At 49.8% G+C, this 19,877-nt stretch overlaps 1 protein-coding gene across 1 annotated transcript in view; it reads left to right on the top strand.

Moving 5' to 3' along the window:
• The window catches only part of Emb (exportin-1 emb), a 31,559-nt gene extending 14,238 nt beyond the window's left edge, over positions 1-17,321 (top strand). Inside the window, exons 10-21 of the mRNA XM_077674260.1 lie at positions 205-435; positions 727-865; positions 955-1,058; positions 1,685-1,919; positions 4,838-5,553; positions 7,380-7,451; positions 7,550-7,625; positions 8,222-8,314; positions 9,296-9,430; positions 11,248-11,416; positions 11,983-12,079; positions 14,987-17,321. Coding sequence (XP_077530386.1) covers positions 205-435; positions 727-865; positions 955-1,058; positions 1,685-1,919; positions 4,838-5,553; positions 7,380-7,451; positions 7,550-7,625; positions 8,222-8,314; positions 9,296-9,430; positions 11,248-11,416; positions 11,983-12,079; positions 14,987-15,133 — 2,214 coding nt within the window. The 3' untranslated portion in view covers positions 15,134-17,321. The remainder of the gene's footprint in view (positions 1-204; positions 436-726; positions 866-954; positions 1,059-1,684; positions 1,920-4,837; positions 5,554-7,379; positions 7,452-7,549; positions 7,626-8,221; positions 8,315-9,295; positions 9,431-11,247; positions 11,417-11,982; positions 12,080-14,986) is intronic.
• Positions 17,322-19,877: the final 2,556 nt, after the last annotated feature.

Raw genomic sequence — 19,877 nt, 5'->3', positions numbered from 1 at the left:
TTACTGCCATCCTGTTTAGGGTTCATCTTTCATGGTGTTTTAAAGAGTAGTATCCCAGAAGGTGTAGTTTCACTCCACTGGGAGGGTGCATTTTTACTCCCGTCCTGTTTAGCGATCATTTTTCAGCGTGGTTTCCCAGGGCAGCCTGCATCAGTAAATGGGTGTACTTTTTCAAGTCTGTCCTCCCCCGCCCTTCCCACGCAGGCCCTCCACTACCTGCTGCTCATCTCCGAGGTGGAGGAGGTGGAGATCTTCAAGATCTGCCTAGAGTACTGGAATGCGCTGGCCTCGGACCTGTATCGGGAGATTCCCTATGGCCTCGGGGCGGGTGCGCCTCTGTACGTGGGCAGTGGGGGACCCTGCGGCGCCGCGGGCCGCAGCCCGGGGTCTCCGCAGTCGGCGCGACGGCTCCTCTATGGGCCCGTCCTCACCAAGGTCAGTTGTTGTGCGTCTGTTCCTTGGGGGAGCTGGCTGGTCTAGTGTCTCTGGTGGAGCTAGAAGCTCACTTCACTTCTGCGTTTATCTGCGTTTATCTAGGTTCTGTGAGCTTGGGTTGCACGTGCTCCAATAGGCCTACTTTGTGGCTTTGTCCAGCTTGTGTTCTGGACAAAATTGCTAATTCCAGTCTTGATCAAGAAGCAGCTGCAGTGAAAAGCCACTGAGGAGCTGGCCTTGGAAGGGTTCGCAAAGACACTGCTGTGACGCTCTGGCGTCGTCCTCCTGCAGTTGCGGTACATCATGATTGGCCGGATGGCGAAGCCGGAGGAAGTGATTGTGGTGGAGAACGAGCAGGGGGAAGTGGTGCGGGAGTTCATGAAGGACACGGACGCCATTCAGCTGTACAAGAACATGCGGGAGACACTCGGTAGGCGCTCCCCCCTCTCTATATCTCTCACTCTATCTTGACTTCCGTTGCTTGTTTGTCACTCATTCTCTTCCTCTCTCCTTTGGCAGTCTACCTCACACATTTGGACTACCTCGACACGGAACGGATCATGACGGAAAAGCTGCACTTCCAGGTCAACGGCACAGAGTGGTCGTGGAAGAATCTCAACACGGTACGTTGCTGCACGATCTTCTTTCCCGTCGCCCTCCTTTCGTTTTTTTATCGTTGGCTGCACAGACCTACTGACCTGCCCATAGGTGCTTTTGTGGTGTTTTTTCCCCTCTTGGTTGTCCTTGGTGTGTGTATGTGTGGTATGGCTCACTATTGTCCTTGCTGGTCACTGTTCACTGACATCCTTCCCCTTGCTGTTGTCCTTGGTGTATGTGTGTGTGTGTGTAGTTCAGCTTGCTATTTGTGGTCCTTGCTGGTCATTGTCCACTGGCACTGGTATCTTACCCCTTGCTGTTGACCTTGATGTGTGTATACTTTGTCTTGCAATTGTCCTTGCTGGTCATTGTCCACTGGTATTGGCATCCTACCCCTTTGCTGTTGTCCTTGAAGCGCGTGTGTCGCTGTCGACCTCATTGTCCTCCACTGGCATCCTTCCCCTTGATGTCATTGTCCTTGGTGGTCACTGTCCATTGGCATCCTTGTCCTTGCTTTGTCTTGCCATTATCCTTGCTGTCGTTCACTGGCATGGACATCCTACCCCTTCACTGTTGTCCTGGATGCGTGTGTGTCGCTATTGACCTTGCCAGTCATTGTCGCTGACCCTGTCCTTGTCCCCGGTGGATGCAGCTGTGCTGGGCCATTGGCTCCATCAGTGGGGCCATGCACGAGGAGGACGAGAAGCGGTTCCTGGTGACGGTCATCAAGGACCTGCTGGGCCTGTGCGAGCAGAAGCGCGGCAAAGACAACAAGGCCATCATCGCCTCCAACATCATGTACGTGGTGGGCCAGTACCCGCGCTTCCTACGCGCCCACTGGAAGTTCCTCAAGACGGTCGTCAACAAGCTCTTCGAGTTCATGCACGGTGAGTGGGCGCTTGTAGGTGGGGTCCCTCGACTTGTCTCTGGTGGAGGTAAATGCACGGAGCACTCTACAGGGCCTCACTTCCTTGCCTTAATGGTGTAGTCCTGAGCTTTAGGCGGCAAATTTAAATTTTCGGGAGCTGTGGTTGCGGCAGCAACACTGAACTATGGTTGGCCAATTGCCCAAGACCATTGTATGAGCATCTGTAGGACTATAGGCTGCAAGATGTGGGGAGAACACGCTTGTCTTTGAAGGGGACGCTGAAAGGGAATGTAGCTTGCTTGGGGACTTTTTTCTTTTTTTTTTTAGCAAACACTTGTATGGGAAGGTGTGTACTCTGCTTTTCTGGTTTGGCATTACACCGCGCGCCTTTAAACATGGGTAGGAAGGGGCCGGCATGCGTGTCCAGTAGAGTTGAGGGTATAAATTTGCAGCAAGTCACAGGTGCATGCTGACAGGTTGTTTTCTATCTATCTTGTCTGCCTTGGCTTTGATGCATGAGCTTAATTTGGAGCAGCCTTGCTTTGGTGTCGGCTTTCCTGTGCCTGTCATAGCATTGCTCCTGCATTCAGAATTTTCAGCCTGTCCAGCAAGGTAAGTTGGCGAAACCATTACTCTGGTTTGCTAGAAGGGTGAGGGAGCAGGCTTCATTTGAATTGCGTGAATGTTTGTCAAGACTGCTGGCATGCCAGCCGGCTTGATTTTTTTAATTTTATGAGGTAATATTTTATCAAGCTTGATAAAGGATGTTTCCGCTCTGAGTAAGTGACTGCCTGAATGTGTGCTGGTCAGCGTGTCTGAGGTTTGTGCAGCTGAGGGGGAGGGGGGGGAGATGTCGCCGAAATGGGATACAAGATTGTCGTGCTCAGCTTTGCGAGTGCAAATTTTGAAGAGAGGTCTGTCGGTAATAGCAGAGTCCTTCAATTCTTCTCTGGTCATGAAACTCCCGGCCAAGTTTCGTACGGGGACAAAGGCTACCGCGAGTGGCGCCACCGCAGATCAGAGGGTATCGGGCGGTCGCCGCTGCTCTGTAGCCAGACCGGCAGGCAGGAACGCAGTAGCAGCATGCCTGGTCGCACCAAATTTTTTCGCCACTCGCAAAATGATAAGTCCATTTGAGCGCCCCACGGCACATAAAGCGAAAGTGCACTGCTGATAATGCAGCGAGTGTCTGTTTTATCTTACTCCGTGGTCCGTTCCCTGCCAAACGCGCTCTGACCACGCCCCCAGCTGCCCTCTGATGAACACCAGTGCCACGGCGCGGCAGCGCACGAAGCTCTCCCATAGTGTGACGGCGAAGTTTCATGGCCAGAAAGGCATTGAAGGACTCTGGTAATAGTGTGAAGAATCTGCTTAACTAGTTGTTTCCTGTTATTGGCTCTGCCTTCTGTGGTGGTTGTCAGGACATTCTTCGCAGACTGAATGCCCCATAAAGCAGACATCTTCACTGACAAAAATGTGTAGCAAAAATTTGGAGATTTATGGAATCGAGGAGGTGGTTTACATCATGTTGTCTCGCTGGCTAGAGGCATAAAGGAAATGGAATAACCTCTTGCTCATTGAAAGTGTGTGTGTGTGATACCATCTGTGGTAACGCATGAGCGCGATCTGCCAATTTTCTGGCAGAATTTCTGAGCTTATAAACTGTGGTGTTGACTTGTACCCTCAACAGACACATTGGTTGGTTCTCTCCATTTGTACGCTGTCAGATGTCCAAATTGTCTGAGTAGCAATGCCTTGGTGCCAAATGTTGTTAGACTTTGGGCCTTTGGAATGTTGGTGGGACTGAAAGGAAGTGGCATGTGCTGTGATTGAGTGTGTGAGTGTTTCTCTCCAACAAGGTTTCTCATTTTGGCTCTGTATCCAAAACCTGTGTTTCTTTTCGTTGTCACCACAGCTGTATTTACGGTTGTTTGTTTGCGAAAGTTGTGTGACTGCGTTCGATGTGCTTGTCGTGTGAATGGTGTGGATGTTCGGGTGCCTGGGGTTGTTTGCACAATAAAAAGAAAAAAAAAGTATTTTCTTGCCTTCTGTCAGTTTATTCTGCAGTAGTTATAAACCTCTCTCTTCCATAGTGTGCTGCTACACATAGTAAACTCTCAGAACGGCTGGTTGGGTTCAGGTATTATGTCCTTATTTCTCTCCATTTCGCACTGTCGTACACAGTTCCTTACCAAGAATTTGTGGCAGTATTTCTATGTGGTTTTTCAGAGCTGTTGCCAGAAAGGAAGTACACTGCACTTTAACTTTTCTAATATCCCAGTTTCCTTCATGCAGTTGTTTATGGCCTCTCAAGATTGAGAGCTACCGCGGTTCTAAATTGATGTGCTGGTCATCAGCTGCCCGTTGTTTGAAAGCAGTTCGTCAAATAGGTTTTCACATTGCAGAGTAATCTTTGAACCGGTCACTCATCCCATCTCGTAGCTTTTCAACGGGTTTCCATGCTCTTTCGGGGCTCTTCATCCATTGTTTAAATTTTGGGTGGGAAAGTGCTACCCTTCCCCCCATCATGTTCGCTTTTCTTTTCCCAACTTCCCATCCTCTTTAGCATCCTTGTAGCATTTTCTTGCCTCTTGGGCACTTTCCACAGTTCAACGGACTTGTATAGTGTTGACAACAGAGGTGAAGCCTTGTCTTGCTCATTCCAGGAAGATGTCTATAGTGTAGGAATAGCTAGCAGACGACAGGATTCCTCCCCTTCCTCCCGCCATTATTTTTTTATGGTCTGTCTAGGTTCGGCATCACGGCTTGCACTGGCATGGCTGGTGGTGATGATAGTCTGGATGACTGCCGCAACCTGCTTCATCTCCCCCCACCAAGAGTGCACAAGAAGCAGGCATCGTCTTCTATTCTTATGCACTGACCTGACCTATGTTTTTCCTCCCCTCATCCCCCTCCTCTTCTCCTGGATCGTTGCAGAAACCCACGAGGGTGTGCAGGACATGGCGTGCGACACGTTCATCAAGATAGCACAGAAGTGCCGCCGCCACTTTGTCCAGGTGCAGGTGGGCGAGGCGGTGCCCTTCATCGAGGAGATCCTCGCCAACATGAGCTCCATCATCTACGACCTGCAGCCGCAGCAGGTGCACACCTTCTGCGAGGCGGTCGGCTACATGATCGCTGCCCAGGCCGACTCGGCCCAGCAGGAGCGGCTCGTCGACCGCTACATGCTGCTGCCGAACCAGGTGTGGGACGACATCATCAAGCAGGCGAGCAAGAACGTGGACGTGCTCAAGGAGCCCGACGCGGTGCGCCAGCTGGGCAACATCCTCAAGACCAACGTGCGCGCCTGCAAGGCCCTGGGGCACCCGTACGTGGTGCAGCTGGGCCGCATCTACCTGGACATGCTCAACGTGTACAAGGTGATGAGCGAGAACATCAGCGCCGCCGTGGCGCTCAACGGCGAGGGCGTCACCAAGCAGCCCCTCATCCGCGCCATGCGCACCGTCAAGAAGGAGGCCCTCAAGCTCATCGCCGGCTGGGTGTCTCGCACCTCCGACCCCAAGATGGTGCTGGAGAACTTCATCCCGCCCCTGCTGGACGCCGTGCTGCTCGACTACCAGCGCTGCTCCGTGCCGGCCGCCCGCGAGCCCGAGGTGCTCTCGGCCATGTCCATGATCGTCCACCGGTTAGAGGTGTGTGCTGCACTGCATGTGCCCCGGGGCCTCTTTATTTGTCTGTTCTTTTACCTTTGTCGCAGTGGGAGGGCTTGGTTATTCATTTTGCAGGTGTGCCCCAGGGTCTTCCTCTCTCTCCGTTGCTCTTATTATTTTTTTGCCCTTGCCGAATGCTGCCGTCTTGTGATTGCTTCAAGACGAGGGTAATTGCGTCAGGATTTGGGTAATGTGCGTTCTTAGCACCGAAAGAAGGGCACACTTTGTCTGTGTCGGACCCAACAACGTTGTGAAAAGTTTGCTTTAATGTAAAGCACAATGTGCCCCAGGGTCTTTCCTTCTCCCCCTTGCTCTTTATTTGTCTGGTCTTTTACTTTTGTTTTAGTGGGAGGGCTTGGTTATTCGTTTTGCAGGTGTGCCCCAGGGTCTCGCTCTCTCTCTGTTGCTGTTCTTGTTTATTATTTTTTTGCCTTTGCCGAGGGCTGTCTTGTGACAAGATGAGTGTAATTGAGCGCTTCATCTTGATGACAAGATGAGCGCTTCAAGATGAGCATAATTGCGTTCGGATTTGGGGAATGTGTGTTCTTAACACCGAAAGAAGGCACCCCCCGTCTGTCAGAACTCTACAACATTGCGAAAAGTTTGCTTTAATGTAAAGCACAAAATTCAAACTCAGGCTCAAAACGCTGTGCCGTACTCGAAATCATTCGTACTCACTCATCAGATCATTTGTAATCATGCTCACCTGTTCTCAAACTCATGTCCTCATGAGCACTTGTACCCATTTGTGCTCAACTCATCTGTGCCCACTTGTACTCAATCTGCACTCACCTTTACTTGTATTCAAAACTGTTTCTACTAATTTGTACTTGCACTAAACCACTTGCATTCACACGCTGATCTTGACATATGGACCCAACTGAGTAATACAAGTGTGACCACTACAGCTTGTGCACTTACTGCACTCAGCAGTGGGCAGTACTCAGAGTGAGTACAGCGACCTATGCCTGCTGTGGCCAGCCAATGTCTAAAACAGTCTGGCAAGTACAGAGGCAAATGTTTGTCGACAGTTGCAAAGGATTTCTCAATTGCCACTTGTTCATGCACTGTGGTTACGGGAGAAGTCAGAATGGGTGGCATAGAGCTTGCACAAATTTGGTTTACTTTAAGAAAACGACGTTGAATGCAAAGCGGCTTACTATCCTGTCAACCACACAGTGCCCGGCACGTTGAGTCATACGTAACGTACACAAGCTGTGTGCAGTCATTACCAAAGTTATCTATCACACTCATAAATGTTACATTTCTGTAATGCTGATACCGTATTTTCGCGCGTATAACCCGCACCAAAAATGCGAAAATTTCAGGGGTGAAGTAGAGGTGGTGCGGATTATGTGTGAGGTATTTCCTTTGGTGCAGTTCCAACGCAGTGTATATTGGGTCGTGACACCCCTACAGCAGTAATAGCGGCTAAGCCGCTGTTATCCCATTGACAGTGCTTATTTTGTGCACACAGCTCAGCAATGTACCAACTGAAAAAATGTATGTGACAAGTCATGTGGTTAGTAGTCAGCTACGTAAGTTCGTTTGCATAAACAAATCTGTAATGTCGCTGGAGTAGTAGCTTTGATCCACCATTTTATGCCTTAAATGTCCATGCAATACGCGGGGATATATTTTTTATCCATCGACGAAAAGTTGGAGTGTGGGTTATATGCATGCAGGGGCGGCTTATACGCGCAAAAATATGGTATGAATCAAGAAGTGACTGCAAATTTTTTGTTGGAAAATGTGGAGGTGAATTTGCTGAATACCGAGTGTTGTCTCTTTCTCGCATCTGCACCCAGGGCTTCATCACCTGCGAGATTCCAAAGATATTTGATGCTGTGTTCGAGTGCACATTGAGCATGATCAACAAGGTAAGAAAAGAACTTTTGCTCTTCTCTTTGTGCTTATGTGAACGGCTGTACTTGTTGAGACTTGATGTGTGAATGTGCAATTGTTGTCTTTTGTACAGGACTTCGAAGAATTCCCAGAACACCGAACAAACTTCTTCCTCCTCCTCCAAGCTGTCGTCACTCATTGCTTTCCCGGTGAGTGCATCCTCCATTCTCCCTGTTTAAGCATGCGGTGTGGCACAGTACCTTCATTGTAGAGAAATCAGTGAAATATCTGCAGGCAGTTTGTAATTTTAATTGTTTAATTTCTTAATGCAAAGAGACAAAGAGATGATGATCATGAAGAGTAAAATTGGGCAGAAACGGACTATGTGCAAATTTAAGGTCATCCTGCTAATTTAGCGCGTCAGTCGGATGTACTATATCCATCAAATGAAACGCGGACACGAAAATATAAACCAGAACGTGCAAAATTTAAAAATACTGCTCGTAGAGTTCATATAATGGCACGCGCTTGGTATATTTGGAAATCCACATTTCCCAACTTTGTTTTTGTAACTAAGCCACTCTTCATTATGGCTTGCATAAAACGAAATTGCGCCATTTGTGTGTTCAGGTGCATATTTTCGTGTTCGCGTTTCATTTGACACCGATAGTACCTAGTCGGATGTACCTGAAGTCTGAGCCTGCTTTGCCCAGCTAGTCGTTTCTTGGCGAGCAGCGAGTTGCACTTCAGCGGCTGTCTGCCTACTGACTCGTTCGCTGACATTCCCCTCGACTTTTTTTTCCAGCCCTGCTCAGCATCCCCCCGGCCCAGTTCAAGCTGGTCTTAGACTCCATCATTTGGGCCTTCAAGCACACCATGAGGAATGTGGCCGACGTTGGTAAGTGGGGCAGCGTTTTTAACAACAGCAGAGCTGCTTAAGCTTGAGCTTGGTCCGTTGGCATTAAAAAAAAAAAAAAGACACCAAGGGAACAAAAGCTTCTGCATTGGAGGTGCAATCGACCTTCACCCAGCCGCGTAGGCGGAGCCAAGGCGAGCCTAGCTATGACTTCATTGCGCGCCGGCTCTGCTAGGCCTTTGAAAACACTGTGCCTAGCGTTTGTGGCATGATCTCGTGCTTTTCTACTTGCCACCAGTTCACGTGCGTTTGCGCATGAAGTGGGGAGCCCAAACGCCAAGTTTGTGAAGCCGGTTGCCGTCGGCTTTAGCGCGGGCTAAGGTCCGCTTTGAGAGGGATATGTGTAAGCCTGCGGACAAAACGATTCAGGTCTGCCAGTCATGGAGAACTTTCAGCGGCAAGTTTAGAAGTTCATGTGAGGCGCAACAGCTGAGTCTGCGACGAAGGGAGAGAGCCACCAGCTCTGCTGTTTTTCCAGCCTTGCACCACTAGTTTTTTGTAGACACTTTTTTTTCTATCTCTGAGCCATCAATTTTATGGCCAGTGTTAGGAGTTTCTGTGTTACGGGTAGCTTGGCCCCCTCTTTGCACGACTCGATGAAAGCTGGGGACATAGTGGGGTGGCCGCTGCTTTGCTGCCGTCCGCTAAATTACGGACACAACTCTTTGCCACAAGGTGTGCAGGAAAGCCACTTTGGTCTGTTGATGTGCAAAAGGTAGCTTGGGTGTGCACTATGTACCCCATCACTGATCATAATAAATTAGGAGCAGCTAGCATTCGTTGGTGCTCTGTTGATTGATGTTAGGGCAGTCTTGCTCGTTCTGTATTTTGGGGGTACTTTGGGCATGCTGTGTGCTCTTCTAGCACTGCTAGAATCCGTGCTTTGAAAAGTGATGTTGCCTGCTGTGAGAGACGGTATGTCCGTTGGCTAATGTCGGCTTGTGCTGGCTCTTCCTTTCCCAGGCCTGCAGATCCTATACCAGCTGCTGCAGAACATTGGCCAGGAGGAAGTGGCGTCACAGAGCTTCTACCAGACCTACTACACGGACATCATGCAGCACCTCTTCTCGGTGGTGACGGACACGTCGCACACGGCCGGTGCGTGTTACATTCGACGATTTCTCCCAGGGAATTTCGTCTCTTCCCGTCTCCTCTCTCCTCCTCCCCCTCCTTACATTTGTCTTCCTGCTGTCGTCATTGTCGTCTTCATCTTCTCATCTTTTCCTTGTTTCTTCTCACCTTCCTTTTCTGCTCCTCTCCTTTTTCTTCTTTTTTTTCCTCTTGTTCTCACTTTTGCTTCCTCTACTCCTCTCGTTTGCTTTCATTTTCTCCCTTTAAGCAGCCAGCATCAAAACAGACACATCTTTGCCAAGCAGCCAATACAGTGCTTGCCCTGTGCTTTGAGGCTGTCGTGGCGATTGCAATCACTCGCTGCTTTGAAATATGCATGTGGTACAGTGTAGACTGCTTATAACGCATGCCATGGGAGCTGTGAAAATCAGCACACAAGCGGTACCGCACTATAAAGAAAATCTGCACGAATCCACCATATTGCAAGCTACCTTTCAGTCACTCTTTTTTTTTTAAACTCCACTTAACAACAGAGGTTATTCCTTATTTCGCGATTTCTTTTTCTATCAGATGCTGCTGCAACGGTCCTACAAGCCGCGAGCATGGCTTTAACTTATCCTTAAGGTGTACGTTTTGAGGGATCTGCGTTTCTTACCGTCTAAAAGAACAAATGCCGCAGAGGGAAGTGGCCCGGCTTTTGCTGCGAGAAAGCGTGATAAGAACACAAGTTGGGTTTTTTTTTTTTTTTTTAATAACATGTTGTGTTTTGGATGCAAAAGGCAGTCGCTTATTAGCACAAGGCAGAGGTAGTTGAAGCCTCCAGCGTCGCGGCTCCGCTGGCTATCTCCAGATGTTCTCAAGGTTCTAATCGCAACAATTTATGCGCCAGCGGGAAGAGGAGGGGCTCGCTACTTTCAGAGGTGGGCCGAAAACAAGGGGCAGGTGTGGTTATCGCGTGAGTGTAAACTGAACACGCGAACTAAAGAGTGCCTTTTTTATTATTATTTTCTGTGTCTGAGTTGTAGGAGAGCGCGTGCTGCGTCGTATGACTGAACCATGTTTTTTCTATCTTTCTTGCAACCCTAAAACGATGCCCCAGCTGCACCAGTCGGTCAGCGGGACTTTCAAGAAACCGTGCTTATAAACTGTATCGTACTTCGGGCAACCATTTCATGAACGGTACACTTATTCATTGACTTATATGGGAGGCCTATCGTTGGCCACGAAAGCCCATGTTATATCTAATCCCGCACTATAAAAGGGTTACGTTATAAACGGTCTACACTGTATACCTCATTGGAAAAGGTGGTACAGGAGATTCGGTTGCAGTTCCTCTCGACCGAACTAGTTGTGAACTCTGTGGATAGTGTGACACTCTCTGAGCTCTCTTATAAGGTGTGCTCAGAAACGCCCCGTGTGGTCGAGATTTCGGTGCACGTTAAAGATCCCCAGGTGGTCAAAATTAATCTGGAGCCCTCCACTACGGTGCGCCCCATCGCCTGCGTTGCGTCGGTGTGTTAAACCCTGCAATCAATCAATGTTATAAGGTGTGCTCGCAATGTGTACTTCTTGCATTTTGCCAACGTCTGCATTGCGTAAGGAATTGAGGAAAATTACAAACGCAGCCACTGTCACCTCTCACTTCAGCTCATTTTCTGCATGTTAGGAAGCCAAGGGCGGTATAAATTGCAGCCCTGCTTACTTGCCGCTGGAAATTGGAGCCCACAACGGAACTGCAGTTAGTTTTCCTTGCACTATCGTCTTGCTGCAGCTGCGTTTGGGTCCCTGGGGGCTCGCGAGTACAAGCCGTGCGGTCTTTGTTCACTCTCCTCTCTTGCTTGCAGGCCTGTCGATGCAGGCGACCATCCTGGCCTACATGTTCAGCATAGTGGAGGCCAACAAGGTGTCCGTGCCGCTCAACCCCACCATGCAGGCCAACGGGGTCACCAACGTCGTCTACGTGCAGGACTTCGTGGCCAACCTCCTCAAGACGGCCTTCAGCCACCTCTCCGAGTGAGGCTCCCTCCTATAGAACCCTCCAATGGAGTGTGTTGGTTGCGCTGCTCCGTGAACGGGCAGGTCTAGCCTGGTGCGCATGTGTGAGGAAATGGGCGGGGAAATATGGGCAAGTTGGCACTGGGATATCTGAGGCATGTTTCCTAATGAAAAAGAAGAAAAGATGCGATAAGTGAGGCGTGTTTCCTAACGGAAAAAAAAAAAAAGGACTCAAAGAGAAGAATGCGGACGGTACAGAAATGGGCGCAGTTCTTCGTAGTAAGGCCCAGATATCTTTGCAGAAGCGATTGCAAAGCTTCTCGTCAGGCCTGATGAGACGAGTACTTCGTTGGGTTGTGGGGTCATTGGAGGTGCATCTGTAGAACAGTCGGTGATACCCTGACAGGTCTTCAAGCCTGGTTAGCAATGCTTCTGTGCAGTACAACAAGGTGCGAGAGGAAACCCCTGGCATGCATCTTTCCGGCAGCTCAAACCGTCACAAAGCCTTACAGCTTCTCCGGCTGCCATGGAAAAGTCGATGCCCTTCTCTGATGTTGCTGCACCCTTTCCCCTGACTCTCCCAGTGCCCAGGTGAAGATTACGGTGCAGGGCTTCTTCAACCTCAACCAGGACATCCAGGCCTTCAAGGAGCACTTGCGGGACTTCCTCGTGCAAATCAGGGTGAGTGCGGGGGTGGCCGGTGTGGAAATACGTTTGAGGGCGTTCTTTCGAGCCACTGCATCCCCTAGGCATGGTTCGGGATAGTTATACTGCTTTTACACAGTAATAAACATAGCTATAAATGACGTTTGGTTTGGCCGTGTGTGTCTACGAAGCGAAAGAGTGAGTGAGTGAAAAAAATCTTTTATTAACACAAGGAGGGCCCAGGGGCCGGAAGGGGAAGAAGGGGGGAAAGGGGAGGGGAGAGGTGGTCACGAGGTGATGTTCATTTGAAAATCCTGGAGAGGAATAGTCAGTTCCTGAATGCGCACATAGGGGTGGTAGACCCCGGCTAAACTACTTTTATGAGGCCACTCTCGAGAGCGAAGCGCCCAAGGGCAGCAAGGAAATCGGGGTCGCACAGTGTCGTGGGGCATATCTCGCTTGGACTGGGTTGGGCATTCAACAGGATGGGGCGGAAGGATTGGTACGCAGAGCAGTGCCAAATAAGGTGGGTCAGGTTTGCTATTGTAGCTGTGTTGCAATATGGGCAGTAGGGCGGAGGATCGCCGTTCGGGTGGTGCCATTTGCGTGTGATGTGGGGGGGTCCATGCAGCGTTCGCACGAAATTTGTTAATAAAAACTTCGGCAGGACGAGTTAGGGATGGTGCATTACGCAGGAAACCTACAGAAGTGGGAGCGGCAAGGTGGTTGTGCCTAGCGGTGATGATTAGTAAACTTCTGAAAGTGCAAGATGAGGATGTAAGTGCGTTCATAAGCTTCTTATACCCTTTAATGCTTTAGTAGACATCACAAACCGAGACAAGCGAGCCACAAATCCATATCTGGGTATCAGCAACGTGGCAAAGCTTTGCAAAGGTGTTGTTTGCCATTTCTATGTAAACCAACATTGACTTGATTTACCGGTGGTTTTTAGACACAGTGATCTTCGGTTCATTACTAAACGTTTTTGTTTAGTGAGAGGCCACTGCTGCTGAGGCTACGCATTCAATTCAGAAACTAACGCGAATGTGTCCCCTCTGAACTCATTGGCGCGTGCTGTTCCGCCGTGTTTACACGTCACGGTTTTGGGACTGACGTGGTGCTGCCCAGCGCGTGGAGATGGTAGATGGTTTGTGTACGCGTCCACACCGGCAGTGGTGCGATGAGAACGGTGACGTCACGAGCGCCCTCCTGGCATGGCGCCCGCCTCGGCGTTATTTTTGTCAAAACTGAAACTGAAACTGCCACAAATGAACAAGGCTGCAAATAATTATTTATGCTGCTATCAACTGTCTAATGTGCCATTCTGTGATTAATGGGCTTGTAGGCACCGATAGCAGTGAAAGAAAAAAAACACTCGTGTCAGTACTTCTTTGATGCATGGAGAGCAGTGTCATTCTCATCAAACATTGAGTTGTGTGTAACGCCCGTCGGCGTTCACCTCCGAACACAACGTTAGGCCTATATATGTAACACTGTCGCACACCAACATCATCTCCTCCCTTTGCTGCGCATCAGCTTTCAGCAGAGGGGCCTAATAGAGACGTTTTAATTTTCCTACACTTCACCCACAATAATGACCATTGTCAGAGAGAGTTGGCCTTGCTGCAGTGCATTTTCGCATACGGACATCAACACTGAGGGGCTGAAAGTGACCCAACGAGATTTGAACCCCGGTCTCCACAGCAGCAGCCTTGTGCTCTACCAACTGTGCTATCCCAGCATGTTGCCAGCAGTAGAACTAAGGTTGTTATTCTTTTCTTCTCGCCACGCACCCACTTGGGGGATTGGCCGAGAATCCGAAGCTTCGAGGGGCTAATGCGCCCACTTCACAAAAATCATGCAACGGTAATTGGAAACGTAAAAGTTGCAGAATGGTGCGTGCTGCGTGATGCCTGAACGTGGCGCCACACAAGTAGAAGAAAAGAAGGCAGTAGAAGTAATTTGTGCAGATGACAGAGAAACGAAAGCAAAGAAACAGACGCAAATGCGATATAGCAGTAGGGGAGTTATAATAAATATTGCCAGGCTTTCTGCTTGAAGCACATAAGGAAACTTAAAGGGGCCATGCAGACAAAGTATAAGTTTGTTCAATTCGAAAGATTTCGTGTTTTGGGGTGCCCCCAGTGCTTGCCCAGAAGCAAACAATGCTTTATTCACTGAGGAATTCATCAATTTGGGTTAAAATTTTGATTCTCCCGCCAAATCATGTGTTTGCGTGACATCTGCAATGATGTCATATGTGCTGGGGAGCCTTGTTTATCATTCTTAGACCTAGATGGCGTCGCCATACCGTGGCAGGCCATTTTTGAGCCTTTGTTTTTGACCGTATTTGTACCTGGCTTGTTTTTGTTAACGTAGAAAATAACCGTTTCGTGAAACACGGTGCTCGCTCGATAAATATGATCACGCAAGACACCGTCGCTTACGCCTCTCGGCCAGTGTCGTCTGAGACAACCCCAAAGCGCTGCACTGCTGTGCAGCTAAAACAACATAGTGCACGCAGTACCAACAACAGTACGCATCGGTACTTTTATGTTTACATGCACTTTTCCAGTTTGCCCCACCATTCTTACTGCTATAAAAAGAATGTGCCCTAAATATAATTTCAAATAGCTCGTTCAGCCGGCTTATAAGCCCTGCCTAATTTGCGTTTGCTTTTGCCGGCCTCAGCCAATTGCAGAGCTGGAACATATGACATCATAGGTTCTGCTGCGGGAAATGAGAGCTAGTGGGTCGCATGGCCATTGCCTTTTTTCCTAATTATGCAGCTTATTTGGGCCAAGTTTAAGTTAAAAGTGGCGTCAGTATGATTCTAACGAGGCAACCTTTCGAATGAACCACAGTTGTGTTTTGTCTGCGTGGCGCCTTTGAGTGCCCCGAGAGATAATCTGAGTCTGACCGGCTGTCGGGGTGTGTGCGCAGGAGTACACGGGCGAGGACGACAGCGACCTTTTCCTGGAAGAGCGGGAGGCAGCGCTGCGGCAAGCGGAGGAAGAGAAGCGCAAGATCCGGATGCTCGTTCCGGGAATTCTCAACCCGCACGAGATTCCCGAAGAGATGCAGGACTGAGCTGCTACTGGGCCGCACTCGGGGAATGCAAAAATCTCGCCCATTCTTTTTTATCCGCTCTTCTCTTTCCATTTCCCCCCTTCCCCCCCTCTTTCCGACAAGTTCCTTTTTCCCAGCTCGCATTTTCCTCCACATCCTGTTCTGCAGAAGACACATTGCATTGGCAGAGCATATGGCAGTGCATACATACATCTTTTTCTTTTCCGATCTTCCTCCTCCTTGGGCATGGCCCTCACTTTGTGTGGGCGGCTTCTTTTGTCGACGCACGTCGTACTGTGTCGCTTTCCCTAAGTTATACATATCGCACTTCAGCTAGGGCGCTGCTCTGCTGTCGCGAAGCGTAGTCGTAACCAAACGCCAGGCGTGCACAGCAAAAGGGAACGCTCCCTTTTTGCACTGTGACGGGAACTTGTTCCGACCTTCAAAAAGCACAATTTTTTCCACAGATTCCGAGAGATTAGACTCCCGAGTATCTCGAGTTCCCATTTTTTTGCAATGCCCAACTGTTCTTTCCCAATGACGTTTGTGAATTCCCCTCCTTCCCCCCCTCCTGGCTACATTCGTGCGCTGTGTAAGTTCCTGTCGCGTTTGCCGATACACGCAGTTGAGGGATGCCTTTTAATATATAGAGTCTGATGCAAACGGCTGAGCGGTTGTGTGTGTGTGCTTGGCGTGGTGCCGGCGAAAAGACTCAAAGAGAACAGAAGAGCAACTGCGAACTGTTGGAAGATCGCCGTAGTAGCCGAGTACGGAGCCAGCGATACCCTCCCGTCGTCGTCGCAACAAGCGTGGAGAAGGCAGACACTTGCTACTGCTGCCCGGTGCGTGTGTGCGAGGGTGTGTGCGTGCGCATGATGGCAAGTTGTGTGAGTGAGCGGTGCGTGGCGTGACTGGCGTGCTCGACGAAGATGGCTTCTGAGACTAGCGACAACGAGCGGCGTCTCTCCGGCTTTCGCACGGCGTGGGAGCTCTTTCGGCGAACCTGTGGCAGACAACAAGGCTCGATAACCCTCCCCCTCCTTCCGTACCTCTTTCTCGATCCTCCTCATCTTTTTTTGGTCGTTTTTTTTTTTTTTATGTGAGTACAAGCTTTGCCACATAGCCAACATGGCTGGTACTTGGTGCATTTTACACCATTGCCCTTGTGGGGCAGCGTTTATACATCGTGTATCTTTCAGTGTTCCTTTTCCTTCTTGTTCGAGTTAACGTCGGGGGTGTGTATCTTAAATGGAGTAGCGTCCTCTCCTACACGTTTGGTTCATTCTTCCTCTCGTCGCCCGTTGTGTAGCCTACTAAATGTTCAGCGCGTTTCTTTCCCTTCTCTTTTTTTCTTTGCTGTTGTTTTCCCGTCCATTGTGTACGCTTCACCTATTTATTTTGGAACAACTCCGCCTTAGGTCTGGCGTTAGGGGGTATAGTTTGAGTCAGTTGCGGGGTTATGCATCCCCGTTTATTTGTAAAAGAGCACAGTGAGGCTAGTGAGTGTTTTCCGTTCTTCTTTCTGTTCATACGGCGTCGCAATGGTTGTGCCGGATTTCCTTTATGATGTCAGTTGGAGAGGGAGAAACAAGACGCCTTGAGAAGTTTCAAGAAGATCCGGAATTTCCTGGGGCGCTAATTTCGATCGGCTTGGAAAGAGACTTTACCCCGTCCTTGTCAAGAGGGAAGCGGGAAGCCCTACAGAAGCGATGGAGCAAGTTTTACTGGTCTTCACGGATCACCCTTCATGCGAAGCTGATGATGAAAGATCGCCCGTGTGAATGTGTGTGCGGAGATGGCGGCATTGGGCGGATTTTTTTGCACATGCCACGATGTGTGTGTGCGTGTGCGTGCTTCATTTCTCCCTCCTTGCGTTTTTTCCCCCTCTCCCTTCTTCACCACCCCCTCTATCTTCCCGGTCAGAAAAGACCCCTGAGAAAAAAACAAAGAAAAAACTGCTGGTGTGTGTATGTGTTCAAATTCTCGAGCGTGGTTGGTGTTGTGCATTGGTGTGCCTGATTGGACAGATATTGCGATCATTGCGAGATTATGCGTGGATGTTTTGTGTTGGAGCACTTTTTGGCTTTCCGTGAGAAATTGCTACAATTCTTTTTTTTTTTTTTTCATTTTGCTATTGTAGATGATTGGAGAGCAAAGATTAAAAGAAGCAGTTGTTTCTGCTGGAATAAATGAGTGTTTTTACATAGTTTGTACTGTGTGAAGTGTGGTTACTTTTTAATTCTTGGTTCATAGTACCATTTGTTCTGAGGCAGGATTTGAATGTTGTTCATGTATAACTGCTTAAACAAGCCAAACTGGTAATCCGCCGGTGTCCAGCCCTTCGCACTAATGATGAGTGGAACTTTATTTCTTTCTCTTTCTTTCATGTAGGAAGCTTCTGCACGAGTTTGTTTCGTAGGATTTTCCTCCCCCTGTGTGTTAGGCGATATCTTTCTTTTAACAGCAGAGCTGTTTAACCTCCTGGTTGCGCCTTCTATAAGCAGGAAATACTGAGCGCTTGTGAGAGTGCGCCATGTGAGGGGCTCGCAAAAAGAAAAAAAAAATTGCCCCCACCTCCCCGAAGGGAATCGTGAGGAAGTGCGAATGCATTTCTTGCGCCGAGAGTACACGGCGTAGTAATTCTGCCATCGCCTTGAGAGGCGCAGTACCGGCGAGGGGGAGCTGTCAGGCGAGGGGAGAGGCGCGCGCCGAGGGTGAGTGCAAACCTAACGGGGGGAGAGGCGCGCCAGCTGCAGAGCATGTGACGTCACGGCGCGAGGAGAGGGGGAGCAGACGCAAAGGCGCCAGCGCGCGGTCACGTGGGAGTGTGACGTCACGGCGCGAGGAGCGGTGCGGGAGGCGGAGCGCGCGCGGGTCACGTGGGGTGTGACGTCGCTGCGCCGTTGCTACGGACGCTCCTCTCCGCTCCTCGCGCCGTTGCTAGGGGAGAGGAGGAGGAGCAATGCGGACGGCGGAAGGTTCGGGGTCGCTTATAAAGTGCATCGCACTTAAAAAATGTGGTTGATCCTTTCATAGGAATCGGTAAAACACGAAAGTGAAATGTGCGTTCACAGGAGCATTTGAATGTTAGATATGAGGTTGGACATCGCTATTTATACTTCGTCCGTGCGGCACCCTTAGACACATCAACACTAGACACTGGATTACAACCTCAGCCACTCGCAAACTATGTGAACGAAAGCAAATGGGTTGTCAGCAGATCGTTTGGTTAAGTCGTGGTCCGCTAAAGCGAAGGGAGCATGATTTGCGGGTCGGCAGCAATCTTGTGGGTGTGCTTGAAGACCAAAGTCCTGCTGGCGGGTCGTTTCGGAAAAAGTGGGACCACATTGGTCCTTGCGTTGCGAGTCTTGCGACGAACTCAGCTTGTGAAACGCGGCGGCAGTGTTCCACAAGCTGAGTGGCGCTCCACATAGGCGGTGGATGGATAAATACAGCAGTTTCCCCTGCTACATGCAGCCCTATCGAGACGCCAACTGTCAGCGCTCATTAGCGTCGTGACGCACTGCCTCGCTTTACCTCCTAGGTGGCAGCACCACCTGAATGGAGAAGTTAGAGGGAAGGAGCTAAGGCGCGTTCGTACAGCTATCCGGGCATGACTTCGTGGCTCAGTTTTCAGGGCGTTTCACACCTGTTGAAGCCAGACTCGTCATGGGGTCGAATCCTCGTGCCGCCGCATCAATAGAACTTTTTTCTGGTATGTCGTTTTTGCGCCCGATATGACGTCGGTGAGGTTTGTTTACCCCAGCATAAAACACTTTCGTATTAAAAACTTATTAAACTTGTACTAACGCGCAAGTCTTGAAGGTAGCAGGGGTGACACAGCTGCGCATATTGCGCAGTTTTGATTGCTTTTCTGCGCCAGGCTGCTCCAAAAGCTTGAAAATTGCAAACATTGCGCCAAACTGCTCCAAAGCAGTCCGAGAGCCGAGGATTTTAACACTCCCGTCAGTTTCAGTTGGGAAAAATTCTTACTGATGGCTTACTTTTTTAGCATCTCCATGGTGATTCTGTTTGTAAAAGTTTAATTGATTAATCATTCAATAAAGAACCTGCATAAAATTGACCCCAAGATAGTTTTTTCGAAGTCACAATGTCGGGCTGCCCATGTTATATTCTGTAAGTTTAAAAATTTTTCTCATTGAAACCATTGCAAAGGCCTGCAGAAAACATACTTCTGTGTACTGAGGCGACAAACTATTTGTGCAAGTTGATGGAAAAATTCCCTCGCACTTCCCCGAGGGGGAGAGTGTGTAAGTGCGAATGCACGGTTGTTGATTGCGCGATTACGGTGGATATCGTGATCTTGGAGTGGAGAGGAGGTGCCCAACACCCGCAGTCACTGAGCGGAGAGAGGAGGAGGAGAGTAGCGCCCGCCGTTACGGCGAGGGCTACACGAGCGCCCTCACGCGTCGGAATGCGGAGCGCCCGCTACGCCAGCGAGAGCTCTCCCGGCCGAAGTGGAGAGGAGGCGCCCAACACCCGCAGTCACTGAGCGGAGGGAGGAGGAGGAGAGTAGCGCGCGCCCATCTCCCCCCGTTGCTAGGGAAGACGAGGAGCGCGCGCACCCGCAGCTGTTGCTATGCGGACGACGGCGGCGGACGATTCAGGCTCGCTTAAGAAGTGCATTCGCACTTAAAACGGCAATTTTCAGAGCGCCGTATCTCCGCCGCTGGCGACGGAGCACCGAGAACTGCTCTCGGCGCCAAAAAAGTGCTCCTCATCGACCAATGAAACACAACGCCCC

This window comes from Haemaphysalis longicornis, unplaced genomic scaffold, assembly GCF_048455015.1.
Source record: "Haemaphysalis longicornis isolate Haplotype H1 unplaced genomic scaffold, Haemaphysalis longicornis Haplotype H1 scaffold_6, whole genome shotgun sequence".
Lineage (NCBI taxonomy): Eukaryota > Metazoa > Arthropoda > Arachnida > Ixodida > Ixodidae > Haemaphysalis > Haemaphysalis longicornis.
Note: the sequence above shows the minus strand (reverse complement) of the source record. Positions and strands in the feature narration are given on the sequence as shown.